Genomic DNA, 16,058 nt, shown 5'->3' with positions numbered 1-16,058 from the left:
CTTTCTGGTGGAAGTTTTAAGGTCATGGTAATGGTATCAGGATTTGCTCCTATAAAAACAGTACGTTTCGATGGTGACAAGGCAGATTTTTCTAAATTTATGGTAATCCCCAACTGACTTCAGAGGTTCAAAGTTGTGTCCCTTGCTTGCATGAGTTGATGCCTGGTGGTGGCAGTGAGGAGTGAGTAATCTAGGTATGGAAACCCCTGGAATCCTAAATGCCTCAGGTAAGCCGTGACCACTGCCATGGATTTGGTGAACACTCTGGGGGCGGTAGTGAGACCAAAGGACAGAGCTTGAAACTGGTAGTGACTGGCCCCCAGCCGAAAGCAGAGATGATCTCTAGATGGTCTGGCCATTTTGGTGTGGTAATACGCATCCTGGAGATCTATCAAGCACATCCAATTGTCTTTTCCTAGAAAAGGAAGTATCGACTGTAGCGTGACCATCCAGAACTTTGTCTTTTTGACAGATTTGTTCAGTCTGCTGAGATCCAAAATGGGTCTCCAGTCCCCCTTTTTCTTTGGAACTAAAAAGAACCTTGAGTAAGTTGCGGATCCTCTCTGGTCTGCTAGGACTGGTTGGATGACTCTTTTTTCCAGCAACCTTTGAATCTCTATGGTTACTTGTTCCCTGTGACTGGGTGGAACGTCTGGGATTTTTCTTTCGGGAGGGGGGGGTGGCAAAGGGAATAGAGTATCCTCTGGATATGATGCTTTGCACCCAGCAATCTTTTATTTTAAGCCAGGCGTCTGGGTAGAAAGATAAGCATTCCCTGACTGCCTCCAGAGATGGACAGGCGGGCCTCCTTTCAGGAGCACTGATAGGGCTTCCCAAAGAACTGATATCTGTCACCCTGATTCTGTGGACCCCCTCTGCCATGTGGACAGCATCTTCCATTATTACCCCCTCCTCTGCCTCTAGAGGGGGGTTCACCACGTGTGTCTTAAAAAGCTCCTTGACTTTTACAAAACCACATCTTCCCTCCCTTCTGACCTTTGGGATAAAGTCTGGTAGAGGTGGAAAAATGGACACCGATGGCAGATAGAATCTTCCCATCTTGCTCACACCTGGTAAGAGTTTCCTTCACTTTGGGTCCAAAAAGGGATAAGCCATCGAAAGGGGTGTTAAAGGATGACAAAGGGCTCCGCAAAAAACATAAGTGCATCCAGGAACGTCTCCTAAAATCAAGTCCTGTATCTGCTGCCCTGCTTGTTCCATCAGCTGCGTTCGAGACCAGACACATGGAAGAGTTTACAAGAGAATTGAGGGTAGCAAGCTGGGAAGTTACTTTATCTGATACCCCTACTGCTACTAAACCCTGTAGAGTATCTCCCAGCTCTTTTAGGAGATCTCTTTGCAATCTAGTAAAATGCATGAGATAGTTCAGCGATCGGAGGGCAAAAGTTGCTGAACTAAACATGCGCTTTTCATATCAGTCCATGATCCTAGAATCCTTATGAGGAGGATGGACAGACGTAGGGGTTTGACAATTCCTTCTCAGTAGCTACTGTCACCACCATGGCTTCAACGGGTACTCCTTTGGTTAGAAAGGCCTTGTCCTGGGGGGAAGTTATAAATTTATTAGGCTTCCAAGGGACAGGTTCCATGGTATCCAGGGACTCCCACGCCTTTCGAGAGACCAGTTCCATCAGCTCATCAAAAGATGGAGACACCCATGTGGTGGAGGGCCGAGACCAGAAAGCCTTCAGGAGGACTATCTCATCAATATGGTCATGGGCTTCCAGCCACCCTCTGTTTAAGAATTTCCAAGATATATGTGAAGGAGATATCCTCCGAGGTGGACCACGGGGACCCTTCTGACTCATCTAAATCAGTGTCTGAAGTGACGGATTCCTGCGGGGAATCCAGATGCTTCCTCTTGCATAACCACTTCCTGGGGAGCCTCATCAGTGGGGGCTTCTGGTGAGGTCTAGGAAGAGCAGGGTTCAGCCAATGGGGCATCCTGAGGCTCTGGGTCTCTACAGTTTTGTGAGATCTGTGAAGCAGAGGCAGACACAAGTACTTTAGGGGAGGAGGTTACCGGTCCTGATGATGTGAAGTCCCGAGGGGACAATACTCTCCTCATGGCATCGAAAGCCCCCCAGCTCCGATGAGAAGGAACTCCTGAATCCAAAGAGGCAGGTGACTCCCTCCGCACCGGTGGGCTCAGAGCCCGAGGTAGGTGCCAAACTCATCCACGCCGAAACCCTGAGAGGTAAAGTTGGAACCGAAAAGTCAGTTCAACTATCCTCTCTGGACACAATCGGTGAGTGTCAGCTCCTAGACTCCACAGTTGGCGCAGAGGAAGCCTGAGCTGTCGGAACTGATAGGCCTAGAACAGGTGTTGATCCTGATGGTTCCACGAACATCAGCTCCAAACACTCTGGCTCCGAAACCTTGTGTTTGGTTGGAGGAGGAACAGAAGAAGCAGGAAGGGTTTTGGATGGTTCCGAAGCCCCGAGGGTCGGCCCCAACAAAAGTCTGGCCAGCACCAGTGTCTGCAGAAGTCTCTGCACCACACGATCCACATCCATGTCCAAAAGCCTTGAGGCCAAGAAGAAGCTAAAGATGATGCCACTGATTGGAAGATAAGTGATTTGAGGGTAGGAGATACCAATACCGGGGACCGGCTCCTACCAACAACCGTCTGTTCCAAAACTTGCGGTGCCGAGGCAGATGGTTTAACTGTTACTTTAGAGGACTATGAACCTTTCTTCGGCTCCGACCCAGAAGTTGTTTTTGAAGATTTAGACGTCTTGTCCTGGAGGTATTGTCTTTTTCCAGTGATTCTTGAAAGGAAGATTTTCCTAGACCTCTAGCAATCAACTTACTCTTCCTTTCATGCAACACTCTACTGCTAAAAGAATGGCATATGGAACAGTCCTCTTGCAGGTGGACCTCACCTAAGCAATAAACACATTCTGAGTATCCATCAGTTATGGACATCTTTTGTCCACACTTAGGACACTTCTTAAATCCAGACTTTGATTTCTCTTGCTGAGACATGCTACAAGGAAGAAACAATCCACAAAGCAAAAAACTATATGTATTTTGGTCAGAGCACTACCAATATACATATATATTGATGCCCTAAGAAAATACTGTCTAACAATAACCTATAACTAAAGTGTATACACACACACACACACACACACACACACACACACACACACACACACACACACAAAGGCAAAGTTACAAAGCCTTCTAATCTAAACAGGCAAAATTAACCCTTTTAACATACAATTCAGCCCTAAGAATAAAACGGTCTCAAAGGAACGACATTAACCTCCAAGTTTAGGCCATCAAGAAAACACAGCAAATAACTATGAACTATATATATATATATATATATATATATATATATATATATTTGAAGCACACTAAGTAGGGAAGGGAGTTTTTAACTAGGCCTAAATAAAACGGTCACACAACGAAGAAAACTTCCTATAAACTAAGGAGTGCAAAAGCACTACGGATAATTCTCCTGTACAAAACTAACCAATCTAAAGTACTACTAGCTAAATTTGAAAGAAAAAAAATTAACAATAAGTGTAACAACAAGAAATATACTTAAATTTCACTGGCCAGAGCTGGTGAAATGCACGATCTGTTGCAGTGGCAAACAAGATCTGATGGAAGCATCAGTGAATCATGGGATAGAGAGTAAGCCATGAGCTGGTTGAAGACCGAGCTTATGCATTTTGTCCAAGTCGGAACCGTGGATCAGCTCCGAACCCATCAGTAAGAATGAAGGCAAGAGAGAACAACTTCACATCATGTACTTCAGAAGAAAGTTTTTCAGGAAAAAAAATTGAAGTCCGTTTTTGCTGCTGGCTCAAAGGATGCTGAAATCAGTTTTTCTAAAATAAAAGCCAGGTCCCACAGAGTTGCAAGATCTTTGTAGAAGGGTATGGACAAAATTACCCCTCTTAAGGAACCTTTATATCCCCCACTGAGAGACCAAGATTAATGACAGAGGCCTTCAGGGTATGCTTAGAAAGAAGTCAGGTGAACATTTACTGCAGAGAAGCAAGCTTTCTTTACAAATACCTCTGATAATGACACAAGGACTGTGGAAAAAGCTATCATGAATGGGTCTAGTACTTGCTGCACTGACCACATAGCACATTTGTGCCACTTACTTACTTATATATTTGCGTAGTCAAAGCCTTCTGGAAAGCTGCTATTGTAAGACCACCCTCAGAAGGTAAGCTGGGTCCATGGCTATCACTGCAAATGAAGAACTCGTGCAGTTAAGTCAATTTACTGAATGTCCAGTTGAGGCTTGCTGGATGAGTGAGAAAGAAGTCTTGGACGATGCTCCAGTAGGAGGGTGTCTCCTTATCAGGTGAAGCCAAAGCACTGGGAACCAAACATGGGGCCAAAATGAGGCTCCAATAATGACTTTGCATGCCTGACATTCTGAATGAATATCATTATGAGAGGCAGTGGAGTAAAGGCACAGGGCCAAGTATGGACTGCAGCATCTCTGGGAATCTGACCCTATAGAGGGATATGTTGCTGCATTTAGTGCTGGAGGAAGAGGCAAAGAAACTGCAGAAATGCTTCTCCCAGCAGCAGAGGCATCCCCACTGCAGACTTTCTTAGATATTATTTGTGAGGCAGGGTGGCAGCACAGTGTGTGTGCAGCGAATGTGAGGCATTTTGTCTAACATTTGCTCAGTTTTTCTGCCAAAGAATTGGCTTGACCTGGGATATGCATTATCACCAGAAATCACTGGGAGTTGATGGCCCATTCCCACACGCTCATTGCTTTGCTGGGATGGGTAGGATTTAGTTCCCACTTGTTTGCTGATATACCACACTACAGCCATTTTTTGGAGTATTTATCACATCCTGGAAATAAACATTCCTGAAAGAAAGAATATTAATGCGTAGCTGGGTCTCTTGCTGTACCCATGTTCCCTGGATGCAACAAGAGTTGGAAATTCATGCTTTGAGACACTGGGTCATGAAAATGTGAGAATCATTTTTTAACCCCCCTTTTTCTCATTTCCTATATGTGGTTGGCATGTTCTGCCAACTGCTATATGTTCTCTCTATTCAGTGCACTCTCCTACTTTCCTCAACATCCTTTGATGTTCACAGCTATATACTAGGCTAATGACCACCAGGGCCTTTATAAGCCTAGCCATGCAGTCCAACCTGTGTTCCTTATGCATCACTGGCATTTATTTGGAGGGGGTATGTTGGTAAGGAATTTTCTAGAGGATATGCAAGGGGTATGTTAGTTTGAGCATTAATGTCTGGTTCTGTCTATAAGAGACGTGGGGCCAGACCTAATGTGTATTTCTGATTTCCCATCCACTGATCAAGGTTACACTTAAATAGGGTTAGGGATGGACTCTGCTTTATATGGATGGGGGAAGCCTGTTCCAGAGCATGGGGATCCTCTGAGACACGTCTGTCTTGTCAACATGTCTTGTTTATGTCACAAGCAAAATTTAAATCCCTGGATCTGGTGGTTCTGATGCTGTTCGTTTTGCAATGTGAAAAAGGTCCGTCAGAGCTGGATTTGAGGATGTTTTCTTTGCCAAGCATATACTGCTTCTCAGTAACCTGCAGTAATATACAGATACAGACAGAGCTTTAAGGTGATACACAGCAATATGTTTATACCCTGGATTCTCCTGGTAAGGGGCATTCCAACATTTGTATGTGTCTGGTCATGTGTATGCTGAAAAGGGCATTATACTCAATCATGGGTCTGATATGTGCCGAATAAAAAGTGACACTATGACTTCCCTGGACCTGGATGCCATGTCCCTACTGATAAGATGGACGACATAGAATGATTTTCTTACTAACTTGGCCACACATTGGTCAAAGGCCAGACTACTGTCTACATATGCCCCTAGATCCCGGACTACCAAAGTTAAATCTTAGGGGTGTCTTACTGATGGAGAAACAAGCTTAGGTTACAGTTTTCCACAAAGGCACCATAATGCATTTTTTGGCATTGAATTTTAGTCCGTGACTTTGGCCCCAGTCATTTATCTGCATTAAACCCACTTGTAAGATGTTTGTGTCATGGGGGGAATCAATAATAGCTCCCAATATGCAGTCATCTGTGAACTTGGTCAGCCAAAGGCCCTTGGGAAGTCCCAGCATGGAGCCACTGGCCACCAGTCTCTTAGTGGAGGTGATATCACCAATCGTGTCTTCCTGGGTCCTGTCATCTTAACTTCCTCTGGTCATTCCCAAATCTTCACAAAATTGTCTTGTTTTCCTGTACATGGGCCTGGACCACTGTAATCTGTTTTCTAACCTTCTCTGCAGGTGTAGCTACTTTGGCTTCTGCTTGTCATCATCTCTTTGTCTGTCCCACAGTGTGTTATCCTAACACCCACCTCAGGCACTTCCATCTCCATCATCACTAGCTTCTTCAGCTGCTCTGTATTCACTGCTCAGGTTTCTGTACCATACAGTAGTACTGGTTATACTACTGTTTTGTACACCTTACATTTCAGCTTCTTTGGCACTCTTCTGTCACACACTACTTGGCACACTTTGCTACCTAGATGAAGCCCCTTTGATTATAGCTTAGACCTCCTCTTTTAGACTTCCTTCTCCAAAAAAAATACCACTCCAAGATACCTTAAGGTGTTAACCTGTTCCACTACTTACCCTTCTATCTCAATTTTGCTCTTCTTTGGATTTCCCCCATTTGATGCCATGATAACTCTTCTTGTCTGTATTCAGTTTCATTCCATGTGCTTACCATTCCATGCATCTTTCACTTGTTGAAAGTCCTGTTTAGAGACACAGGATATGCTCATCAGCAGACAGAAGCTTTGTTGAAATATCTCCTCCACTTTGTTAAACTCCAACAAAACAATTAACAGATGTGGGCTCAGAGCTGAACCAGGACTCACCACCACTCCAACTGGGAACCATTCTGTAAGTCTTAACACTGTTTGTACTTTTGTCACTGTATCATTGCAGACAGACTGCTGTAATTCTACCAGTGTTTCTGAGGCTTCAAATCACAGAATTATCCAAAAAAGCTTTCTTGGGACCTTGTCATATGCTTTTTCAAAGTCTAGGCATGCGTAGTTGGACTCATCTCTAGCTTCTTCTCCACGATTTGTCTCATTTAAAACGTTGAGTCAGTTGTGCTGCATCCTGAGCTGAATCCAGACTACTCACCCCCATATTTCTCTCTACTGTCCTGTATACTAATTTATTCCTCACCCTCTCCAGTGCTTTCATGCAGTGTGATGGGAATTTGATAACTATATTGCCCATAGTTGTGAATGTCTCCTTTGTTTTTGTACATTGGCACTAGACTGCTTATTATCCAATGAAATGGGATACACCTTTCTCCCCATACTGCTATGACTACCCTCAGGATCCATTTCTTCCCTAACCCACAAAATATCTTGATCATATCTGCCATGACCTCATCTGAGCCTGCTGCATTCCCTGACTCATTTTCCTTAGTGTTGTTCTCGCTTCCTCTAGGGTGGGCTCTTCTTCCTCTTTCATCAAAAACTGCAAGGGTATATAGCTTGTGGAGGGTTGTAGGTTCATAGGTAGGTACTAGGCTATCTGCCCGAAGGCATTTATAAGCCTAACCAGAATGTGTTGGCTTTCGCCGCACCCTTAGATTAGTTCCCTGTGCATCTGTCCAGCAGAGCCACTGAAGTGATCCTCAGGGTAAACTTTGTTTCCCATCCACTCGTTAAGGTTTCTCTTGAAGAGGGTTAGCGAGGAGCTCTGGCTAATGTAGACTGGAATCTTGTTCCAGAGCATGGGAAGTCTCTGGGACAGGAATCTATCCCTCCAGCATGTCCTATTTATTGCTGTAGTGAGGTTTAGATCCCTAGAGCGTGTGGCTCGAAGGCATTTGGTTTTCTTTAGGTGGAGCATGTCCATCAATTCTGGGCTGGACATGGCCTTCTATGTCAGGCAGAGATCACCTCTGAGTACGCGGTCTTTCCAGCTGTTGCAGGTGTCTTGTAAGGTACATCCCAAATGGGGCATTGTACTCTATATGATGGGTCTGATGAATGATGCCTAGAGGGGCACAATGACCTCTTTTGATCTGGATGGAAACCCTTTTGTGATTAGGTGGGCCATATAGAAGGATTTTCTAACCACTTTGGCAATGTGATTATAAAAGGAGGTTACTATCTACTTGGGTCACCAGATCCCTTACTGCGTGTTCCATATTTAGGGGGCTACCACCTATGTGGTAGTTTGTGGGTACTTAGTTTTTTTCCAAAGGGGATGACTATGCACTTTTTGGCATTTAGCTTGAGGCCATGGTTTTGACACCAGGTATCTGTCTCAGTGAGACCCTTTTGGAGGATGTCTGTCAGCCGAAGAGTCAATTATAGCCCCTAGTTTGCAGTCGTCAGCAACCTTGGTCAGCCATAGTCCTCCTGTGCTTGCCTGTACCTCTGAGAAGTATATGCTGAACAAGAGGGGTCCTAGGACTGAGCCCTGGGGAACACCACTTGTAACCGGTTGAGTCTCAGACCTACCACCCGCTACTCTCACCATGTGGGTTCTGTCTGTGAGCCTGTTGGCAACCCATCTCGTGAAGTAGGGGTTTATGTTTAGGCTAGTGAGCTTGTCTATAATACCCGAGAAGGGAATGGTGTCAAAGGCCTTTTCTGAGGTCTAGGTAGGCTTTGTGGGCCACCTCTCCCTCGTCTATAGCCTTGGTAACTCTCTCAAATAAGTCCACCAGGTTTAGGAGGCATGATCTGACCTTAAAGCCGAACTGGGTAGGGTTCAGTGTTTGGAGGTTCCCAATGTCTCTGTTAATGAGATCCATGATGATGTGCTCCATAGCCTTGCAGACCAAGCTAGTCAGGCTTATAGGGCAATAGTTCCCGGGGTTTGTTGTGGCTCCACCTTTGTAGAGTGGAATAACAATTGCTGTGCGTCACTCTATGGGCACATAGCCTGTGGAGAGGCTGAGTTTAAACAGTGTGTTTAGGCGAGGGGTTAGTTCATCTTGGAGCTCGTATAGGACGCAGCCTGGGACACCGTCCGGTCCTAATGATGCTGTGTTTTTGGCTCTGGAGAGGGCTGTTTTAACCTGAGTGTCTGTGATTTCAGGGGCACTACATTCTTCTGGTATGGTTATAAGCCCATTTGGGGGTGAGAGGGGGGGGTTAAGTTTGTACTGAACCTGTCTGCCAGGATGTTGGCAATGTCAGTCAGTTCAGTGTATTTTGTGCCATTTTGCACTAACTCAGAGCAGATCTGAGAATTGTCACTTACATTTTTGCCATAGCTAAAGAATACCTTGCGGTTATCTTTGGAGTCCTTGGCAATTTCTCTTTCAAAGCTAGCCTTGGATTTTATGAGGGATCATAGTCTCTTGCTGATACTAATCAGGGATGTCTTCCCTTCTTGGGATTTTACTCTTTTCTGTTCTAGTTTCCTCCTCCTATTGTACAGCCTGTTTATGGTAGGGGTCCACCAGACTGGTTTCCACTTCTTGGAGGAGTGAGTCTTGGTTTTGCTTGGGATAGCACGATCCATGCATTCTTGTAGGTGCCCGCAGAGTGCATCAGTAAAGGATTTTGCAGCTTGGACAGCATTATCCTTTAGTATGGGGGCTTTGAAACGTTCCACCTCGGTCTTAAGTAATGTGAAGTTTTCTTTTGAAAAGTTTTTCACGGTGGCGTCTTTGACCGGGGGTGAGGACGGAATATGGATATCCAGAGTGATTTACTTTATGGTCAGATCTAACCAGCAAGGGGTTGACCTCCGGTGTGGAACACCGGTCGCCCATGTTGGTGATGACCAGGTGCAATATATATGGTCACCTCTGGTGGCAGTTGATCCAGGGCATTTGAGTTTATAAATTCTAGGAAATGTTGGGCAAAGGAGTTTGTACTTGAGTAATTCTCCCAGTTAATGTTTCGGCAATTGAAATCACCCAATATCAGGGTGTTTGGTAGGACTTTTATGCTTCCCAGTGTTTCCAGCAATGTGGAAAGGGGCTCCTGGGACATGGTGGGTGATCTGTACAATTTGAATTGCAGTTTTGCCCGTTGTTAGTTGCACGTGGATGATCATTGAAGCATCATGCTGTGCCACTAACCTGGAGGTGTGGGTATCCTTGATGAATATGGATACGCCCCCCACCTTTTGTATTTCGGTCCAGGTAGTGTGGCTGAAATGTATGGTACGAGTTGTAGCCTGGTAGTGCTGGGGTGCTCTCTGGAGCCTTAAACCAGGTTTCTGTTACTGCACATATATCGATTTTCTCCATACTGAGGAGTGCCTCGAGTGCGTGCATTTTGAGGTTTAGACTTCTGGCACTGAGTAGCATTGCTCTCAGTTTTTTGTTACTTGTGCTATTTATGGCGGTGGGTTTTTGTCTTTTGAGCCTTGCCTAAAAAAGGCACTATGGGGGTGGCAAGAGCCTTGGCCAGTATTCGAAAGCCTAGGGGTGACAGGTGCAAGCAGTCTCTAGCGAAGCAGCGTGGCTTGTCAAGCATGTCATCCTAGGCTGACAGACAGTGGATCCCCTTTGAATGACACCATAAGCTTAGTCAATTGTTGAAAGTGATAATTTTTTCTTTGTACCATGGTATCGTTCCTGGTGAGAGCAGGATGCTACTCAGGGTCAGGGTCATACCGGCCTGGACTACGTGATCAGAGAGCTCTTCCATGTCTCTTTTCATGTAGTCCAGGGAGGTATGGCTCAGGTCATTCACACCAACATGGCCAATGACAGAGCCGTATTTGTACTTGTTCTGGAGTGACCTGAGTGCTTGTGTTATGTGGCAGATACTGGCACCCAACAGGCATTCAACAGTAACCTTCTTCTTGTTCAACCTAGTGAGTGGGACGTCAGTGTGCCTGACTATAGAGTCACCTATTACTAGTGTGTTGGGTATGTTATTTTGCCTTAAGGGCTGTGATTGCGTGGTACACTAGTTTTGTGAAGTATGTGTTTCATGGTTTGTGTTGGGGGGTGGAGGTTGCTTGGATGTCTGCTTTGGAGGTTATCTGCTGCTTTTGCAGATTTTTATTTAGAGCCTCCGAGTATGTTTTCGTGTATTTGTGTGTGTTTTCTGCCGGTGCTGGTTTCATAGGTCTATGTGAGATGGGTAGTGTGATGCAAGTAATTCCCTTCTCCTCTTGACCGTCTGGTCCAGTCTTGGGTTGAGAGAGCTTAGCCTCCAGTTTGGCTGTATAGTTGCATCTCTCGCATGTATTAGTGCTTGGTGGTAGGAGGATAGGGTTGTCTGTGTACATGAGAGGCAATTGTAGCATTGCCTCAAAATGCCTAGATTCACCAGCTGGACCGAAGAGTACACCTGAAACTGCCCTTTGGACATGCCTGGATAGGTACAGTGAACTGTTTTACTGATTGGCTGGTAAGGTCGAATAGAGAGCCTTGTCCTTCTCTACAGTATAGGCGGGGGTCTAGTGCTTGTGCAAGTGTAGGGCTGAGAAGTGAATGGTTTTGAGTGCTTAAGTTGAAAGTTTGTCTAGTTCCAAGGGAAAACTTGAAGAGTAGATTTTGTGAAGCCGGGAATAGTTATACCCTAGCTAACAGTCATTGCCCGGCATGCAAAACCATGCAAATGTGCGTTTTATAGCAGGGACATGAAAGAGATAGAAATTAGCCCAAAATGGCCAATAAACTACTTATTTCTGGGCTGAAACCACTCCTCCAGGGACAGATAGGCTGCTCAAAGCTCCCCTCTCTCACAGGTGAAAAGAGAAACTTCCTTCTATCCAAGTAAGGTATGGGCAAACACAGAAACTTGTAACACAGCCCTGAATTCAGCACTAACCTGAAAACTGGACTATACTAGCTTAGAAAGGTGGGAAAACAAGTATTTTTTTTTTTCAGAAAATAAAGCAGATACAATAAAAAAAACCTTTAAATGCACAGAAATGGCTATCACACGAGTGTGCAGTGTACAACAGTTGAACAAGTAATTTAAACAAAAATTACTTTGTTAAAGTGCAGGCAGTAAATTAAGTATAATATGTAGCGGAAACAAGCTTTTTAATTAACAGAAACTCTAAAAAATCGGCGTTTTAGGCAGAATTTGCTAAAGGCATTCAGAAGCAGTTGGAAGAACATCTACTATCTGCCTTTGATGCCCTGCGGACTGGTGAGCACGTTGTTACTGTTACCACTTATGAAGGGTGTCTGACTATCTTCTTTATCTTTCTGTATTTGCCTTCCAACCTGACACAAGTTTCTTTATAACATGTGGCACGCCACTTTCCAGAAGCTGATAGAGTGGCTCTGATGCCTTGTCTTGACTTCTTGGATTGCTCTTTTCTAAAGGAGTCTGGTGACCTCTGAAATTGCTTCCATCTTTTGTTAGGGTAGAATGCATAGTCCATGAAGAGATGCCAGTGGTTCAGCTTTTGAAAAATAGCCTTTGGATATTATTTCCTTTACTAATTGTCCTGCTTTATGGCCAACCACATTTCAGGAAGCCCACCAGGCGCACACACTGGAATCATTTATAAGATACCAGTCAGTGGGTATCACTTTTTTTTTTTTTTTTTTTAATTTCTCCAAGTCCTTTGGGTTTTTAATACCATGATGAGAAAAGACCCCATTCTTAAGACAAAGCATGACTAAAGCTCATGAAATTAGTATTGTTTCAATCTTTAATGTAGTCAGAAGTGCTCTTCACAGCACCCACAATGTGCCAGTAATGATTCCTTCTGCAATTCATATGGAGTTGCATACATAAATACAAAAATTTCAAGCATGGGCATTAATGCCCTTCTAGCCCGCCAATATACCAAAACACTTGCTTCCATAATAAGAGTCGAGTCTGTTCTTAAAAATATCTGAACTAGTACTTGTTTTAATGTAATTTAGTAGTCTGTTCCATGCATCAATTACTCTATCAGAGAGCCAATTAGTACAATTGTCATTCCTATAGAATCTTCTACTTAGGTTATCTGATTATTCTCCAGTACTTTTTGATAACCCCAAACATCCCAGAGGTAGTTGTCTCAAAATGCCCTATAATACCTGAATAAGATCTCCTTACAGCTTTATATGTTCTGAGAAATCCTCGGAGTAGGCAATATGCTACAGAGTACAGCTGGAGTTTTTTGAGACGTTAGGACATGTTTGAGTCCAGTAATCCTCTTTGTGAGGTACTTCTGCGACCTTTCCAGCTGCTACAGATGTCTTGTGAGGTACATTCCAAAAGGGGCGTTGTACTCTATAATGGGTCTAATGAGTGTCGAGTAGAGGGGAACAATGACCTCTTTTTTTCCTGGATGAGAATCCTTTTGTGAGGAGGTGTGCCATGTAGAAGGATTTCCTGACTACTGCGGCGATGTGATTATCAAAAACCAGACTACTGTCCACCTGGGTCCCAAGGTCTCATATCACACTTTCGGCGTCAAGTGGACTGCCGCCTATGTGGTAGTTCATGGGTACTGAGTTTTTACCAAAGTGGATGACAAAGCACTTTTTGGCATTGAGCTTGAGGCCATGGTTCTGACACCAAGCATCTGTCTCAGTGAGGCCCTTCTGTAGGATGTCCACATCATTTGAGCACTCTACTATGGCTCCTAGTTTGCAGTCATCTGCGAACTTAGCCAAAGGCCTTCTGTGTTTGGTATCTACTTCTCTGAAGTACAGGCTAACAGGAGATGTCACAGGAGTGTAAGTTTTTGCTGAAGTGTTCTCAGGTCATTCTTACTAATTCCATCTCTTCCTCGTGCTTTGTCTGGATCCAGTTTGTGCAGTTCTTTTTCAATATAATCTAATTTAATTTCAGTATCTCTGGTTACCTGGATGTCACTAGGACTATTTTTCATCCCTTTTGTGGAGCCAAACTGTTTTGCATAAGATTTTGTAAATATATCTATATCCCATTGCGTCTGAGAATAAATTTTAGAATCTGCACACAGTTTATCAATTTCTGCGTCTTTACTCCTTCCATATCTTGCGTATCTATAGAAAGGTTTCCCATTATGCCCAATATTTTTATATAAATTTTCTTCAAGTTTATTCTTGATCTTGTCTCACACTATGCTTAACCTTTGTCCAGCTTATTTCTGTTATCAAAGTTGTAGTTCGATCTCTCTTCCATTTCTTATATTGTCTCTCACCTTAACCAGATATCTTGTTATTATGGAAATATATCCCCCTGATGTAGTATGCCAAGATTCTTATGTTAAACATTTTTTTGATTTCTTGCACTCAATTTCTTTTTCAAAACTTTTCACTTTCACTTTCCATCTGCAGTTTTTCCACTGAACACCTCACTTCAGTTAGTTTTATATAGTAACTGTTTTGCTTCCCTGTAATCTGTAATTAATCTTCTGTGCATTGGTTTAAATTTCAGTTTGGCAACAAATTAACCTTTATAACCCCATGGTCATTTCACATCAACGGTGGTAAAACTTGACGTGAAATAGCAGTAATTTCTTTAGGAAGTCAAACAATGTCTAGTATGCCCCATCCTGACATAAATACAAAACTTTTGGGGGTCATCTATAAACTGTTTATTTTGTACTTTTCCTTTATATTTATCTGCATATCATCTAAGTTTTTCTGCCTGTACTGATATTTTTAGTTTATTTGCGGTAGTGCATGATATGGCCTGATCTGTTCTGATACCTACGCATTGCTTTTATCACATCTTTCTTTGAGTACTTTTGTTGATCTATTCCCTCTTCAAGCAGTGACACTTCTTGTCCTAATTGCTTAATTTCCTATATTTGATACTTCCATGATGATGTCTGATTTCTCTCCTTCCTTTCCTTTACTACCCTGCGCACTTGTGTCTAATAACAAAATGACCACATAGTAAGGCATTTTGTATTACACTTACAAGAGAGACAGATTCCACTTCCACAGAGAGCAGAAGGTTATGAAACTAAGGCAGTGCACATGCTTTTAACACGGTACTGTAACATTAACTGACACCTAGTGCATTAATGAAGCATACAAGTTTAAATGAAAAAGAGCTGCATGGACGGTCAGTATTCAATCAGTTTGTAAATGCTATTCTCCAGTATTCTCCATCATATGTGACTGTAATAGGTGGTCCTTGCTCCTAATATTTAAATCTTACTCTGATTAATGATGCAAGAAGGTGAAAGACCAACAGAAGCCAGAAAGCTTCCTTCCTCAGTTTAACACAGGCAGTTGAGAAAATGATTATAACAAGCAGAGTAATAAAGTTCTTATACAACAGACATCATTAATGGAAACTGAAGTATACTGCTCATATTCACAACAGCTGCAATGCAAATTAAATTACAAAAAGCGGATAGTGCCACTATACTGCACAAAAATCAACAGTCCATTACTCAGCAAAACCTCCATTTGCCTTACAAAGTACTCTTCAGAGTGCAGAAAGCATGTGTCTGTCAGTTCATGGTTGCACAAATTAATGGCACTCACATCTCGAGTTGGAGAAATTCTCCAGATGCCCCCTGGGAGTTCAGAGGCAGGTTCTCCTTCAGGAATGATCTGGCACAAAGACAGCTTGTGACGTGCCTTCCTCCTGACTTTGCTGAGCTGTAAGAAAGCAAAACACTCAGCATCACATACTAGGCATACAAAACATATAAAGAGTTAATTAAGTAGCCATTGCAGGGTGAGCTCTATAGAGGGGTAACCTCACGAGATAAACAGCACTCAAATCGCCAACAATGTTCCCAAATCCATTCACTGCACCAGCAGTCATACAGAATCCCCACATCTGCTGCCCAACCATTTGTGAGAATGCCATAAAAAAATTTTAAGGTGGTGCCCCTGGTGTCCTACTTGCTGTTCTAGTTAGATATCCATGTGGTGTGGACTCGCAGACAGCTACTAAGTACCATCTGAATAAAGCAGTCATCTCTGTCCTTCACTTTTTGGCCTTCAAGAAGATTTTTCCAATGGTAAATTCAGAGATGACTCCAATTACACATATTTATATATATATATATATATATATATATATATATATATATATACACATATTTATATATATATATATATATATATATACATACATATATATATATATATATATATATACATATAAAAAAAAAAAAACAAAACAAAA

At 43.1% G+C, this 16,058-nt stretch overlaps 1 protein-coding gene across 3 annotated transcripts in view; it reads right to left on the bottom strand.

Annotated features, from left to right (window-relative positions):
- The window catches only part of CCDC15 (coiled-coil domain containing 15), a gene marked incomplete at its 5' end in the record, with an annotated part of 496,241 nt that overhangs the window by 468,098 nt on the left and 12,085 nt on the right, over positions 1-16,058 (bottom strand). For all 3 annotated transcript variants that reach the window (XM_044081199.1, XM_044081200.1, XM_044081201.1), the window contains 1 exon segment: positions 15,407-15,523. In XM_044081199.1, the coding sequence (XP_043937134.1) occupies positions 15,407-15,523 (117 nt within the window).

Source organism: Protopterus annectens, chromosome 8.part0 (assembly GCF_019279795.1).
Source record: "Protopterus annectens isolate FY-2018-M chromosome 8.part0, PAN1.0, whole genome shotgun sequence".
Taxonomy (NCBI): Eukaryota; Metazoa; Chordata; order Ceratodontiformes; family Protopteridae; genus Protopterus; species Protopterus annectens.
Note: the sequence above shows the minus strand (reverse complement) of the source record. Positions and strands in the feature narration are given on the sequence as shown.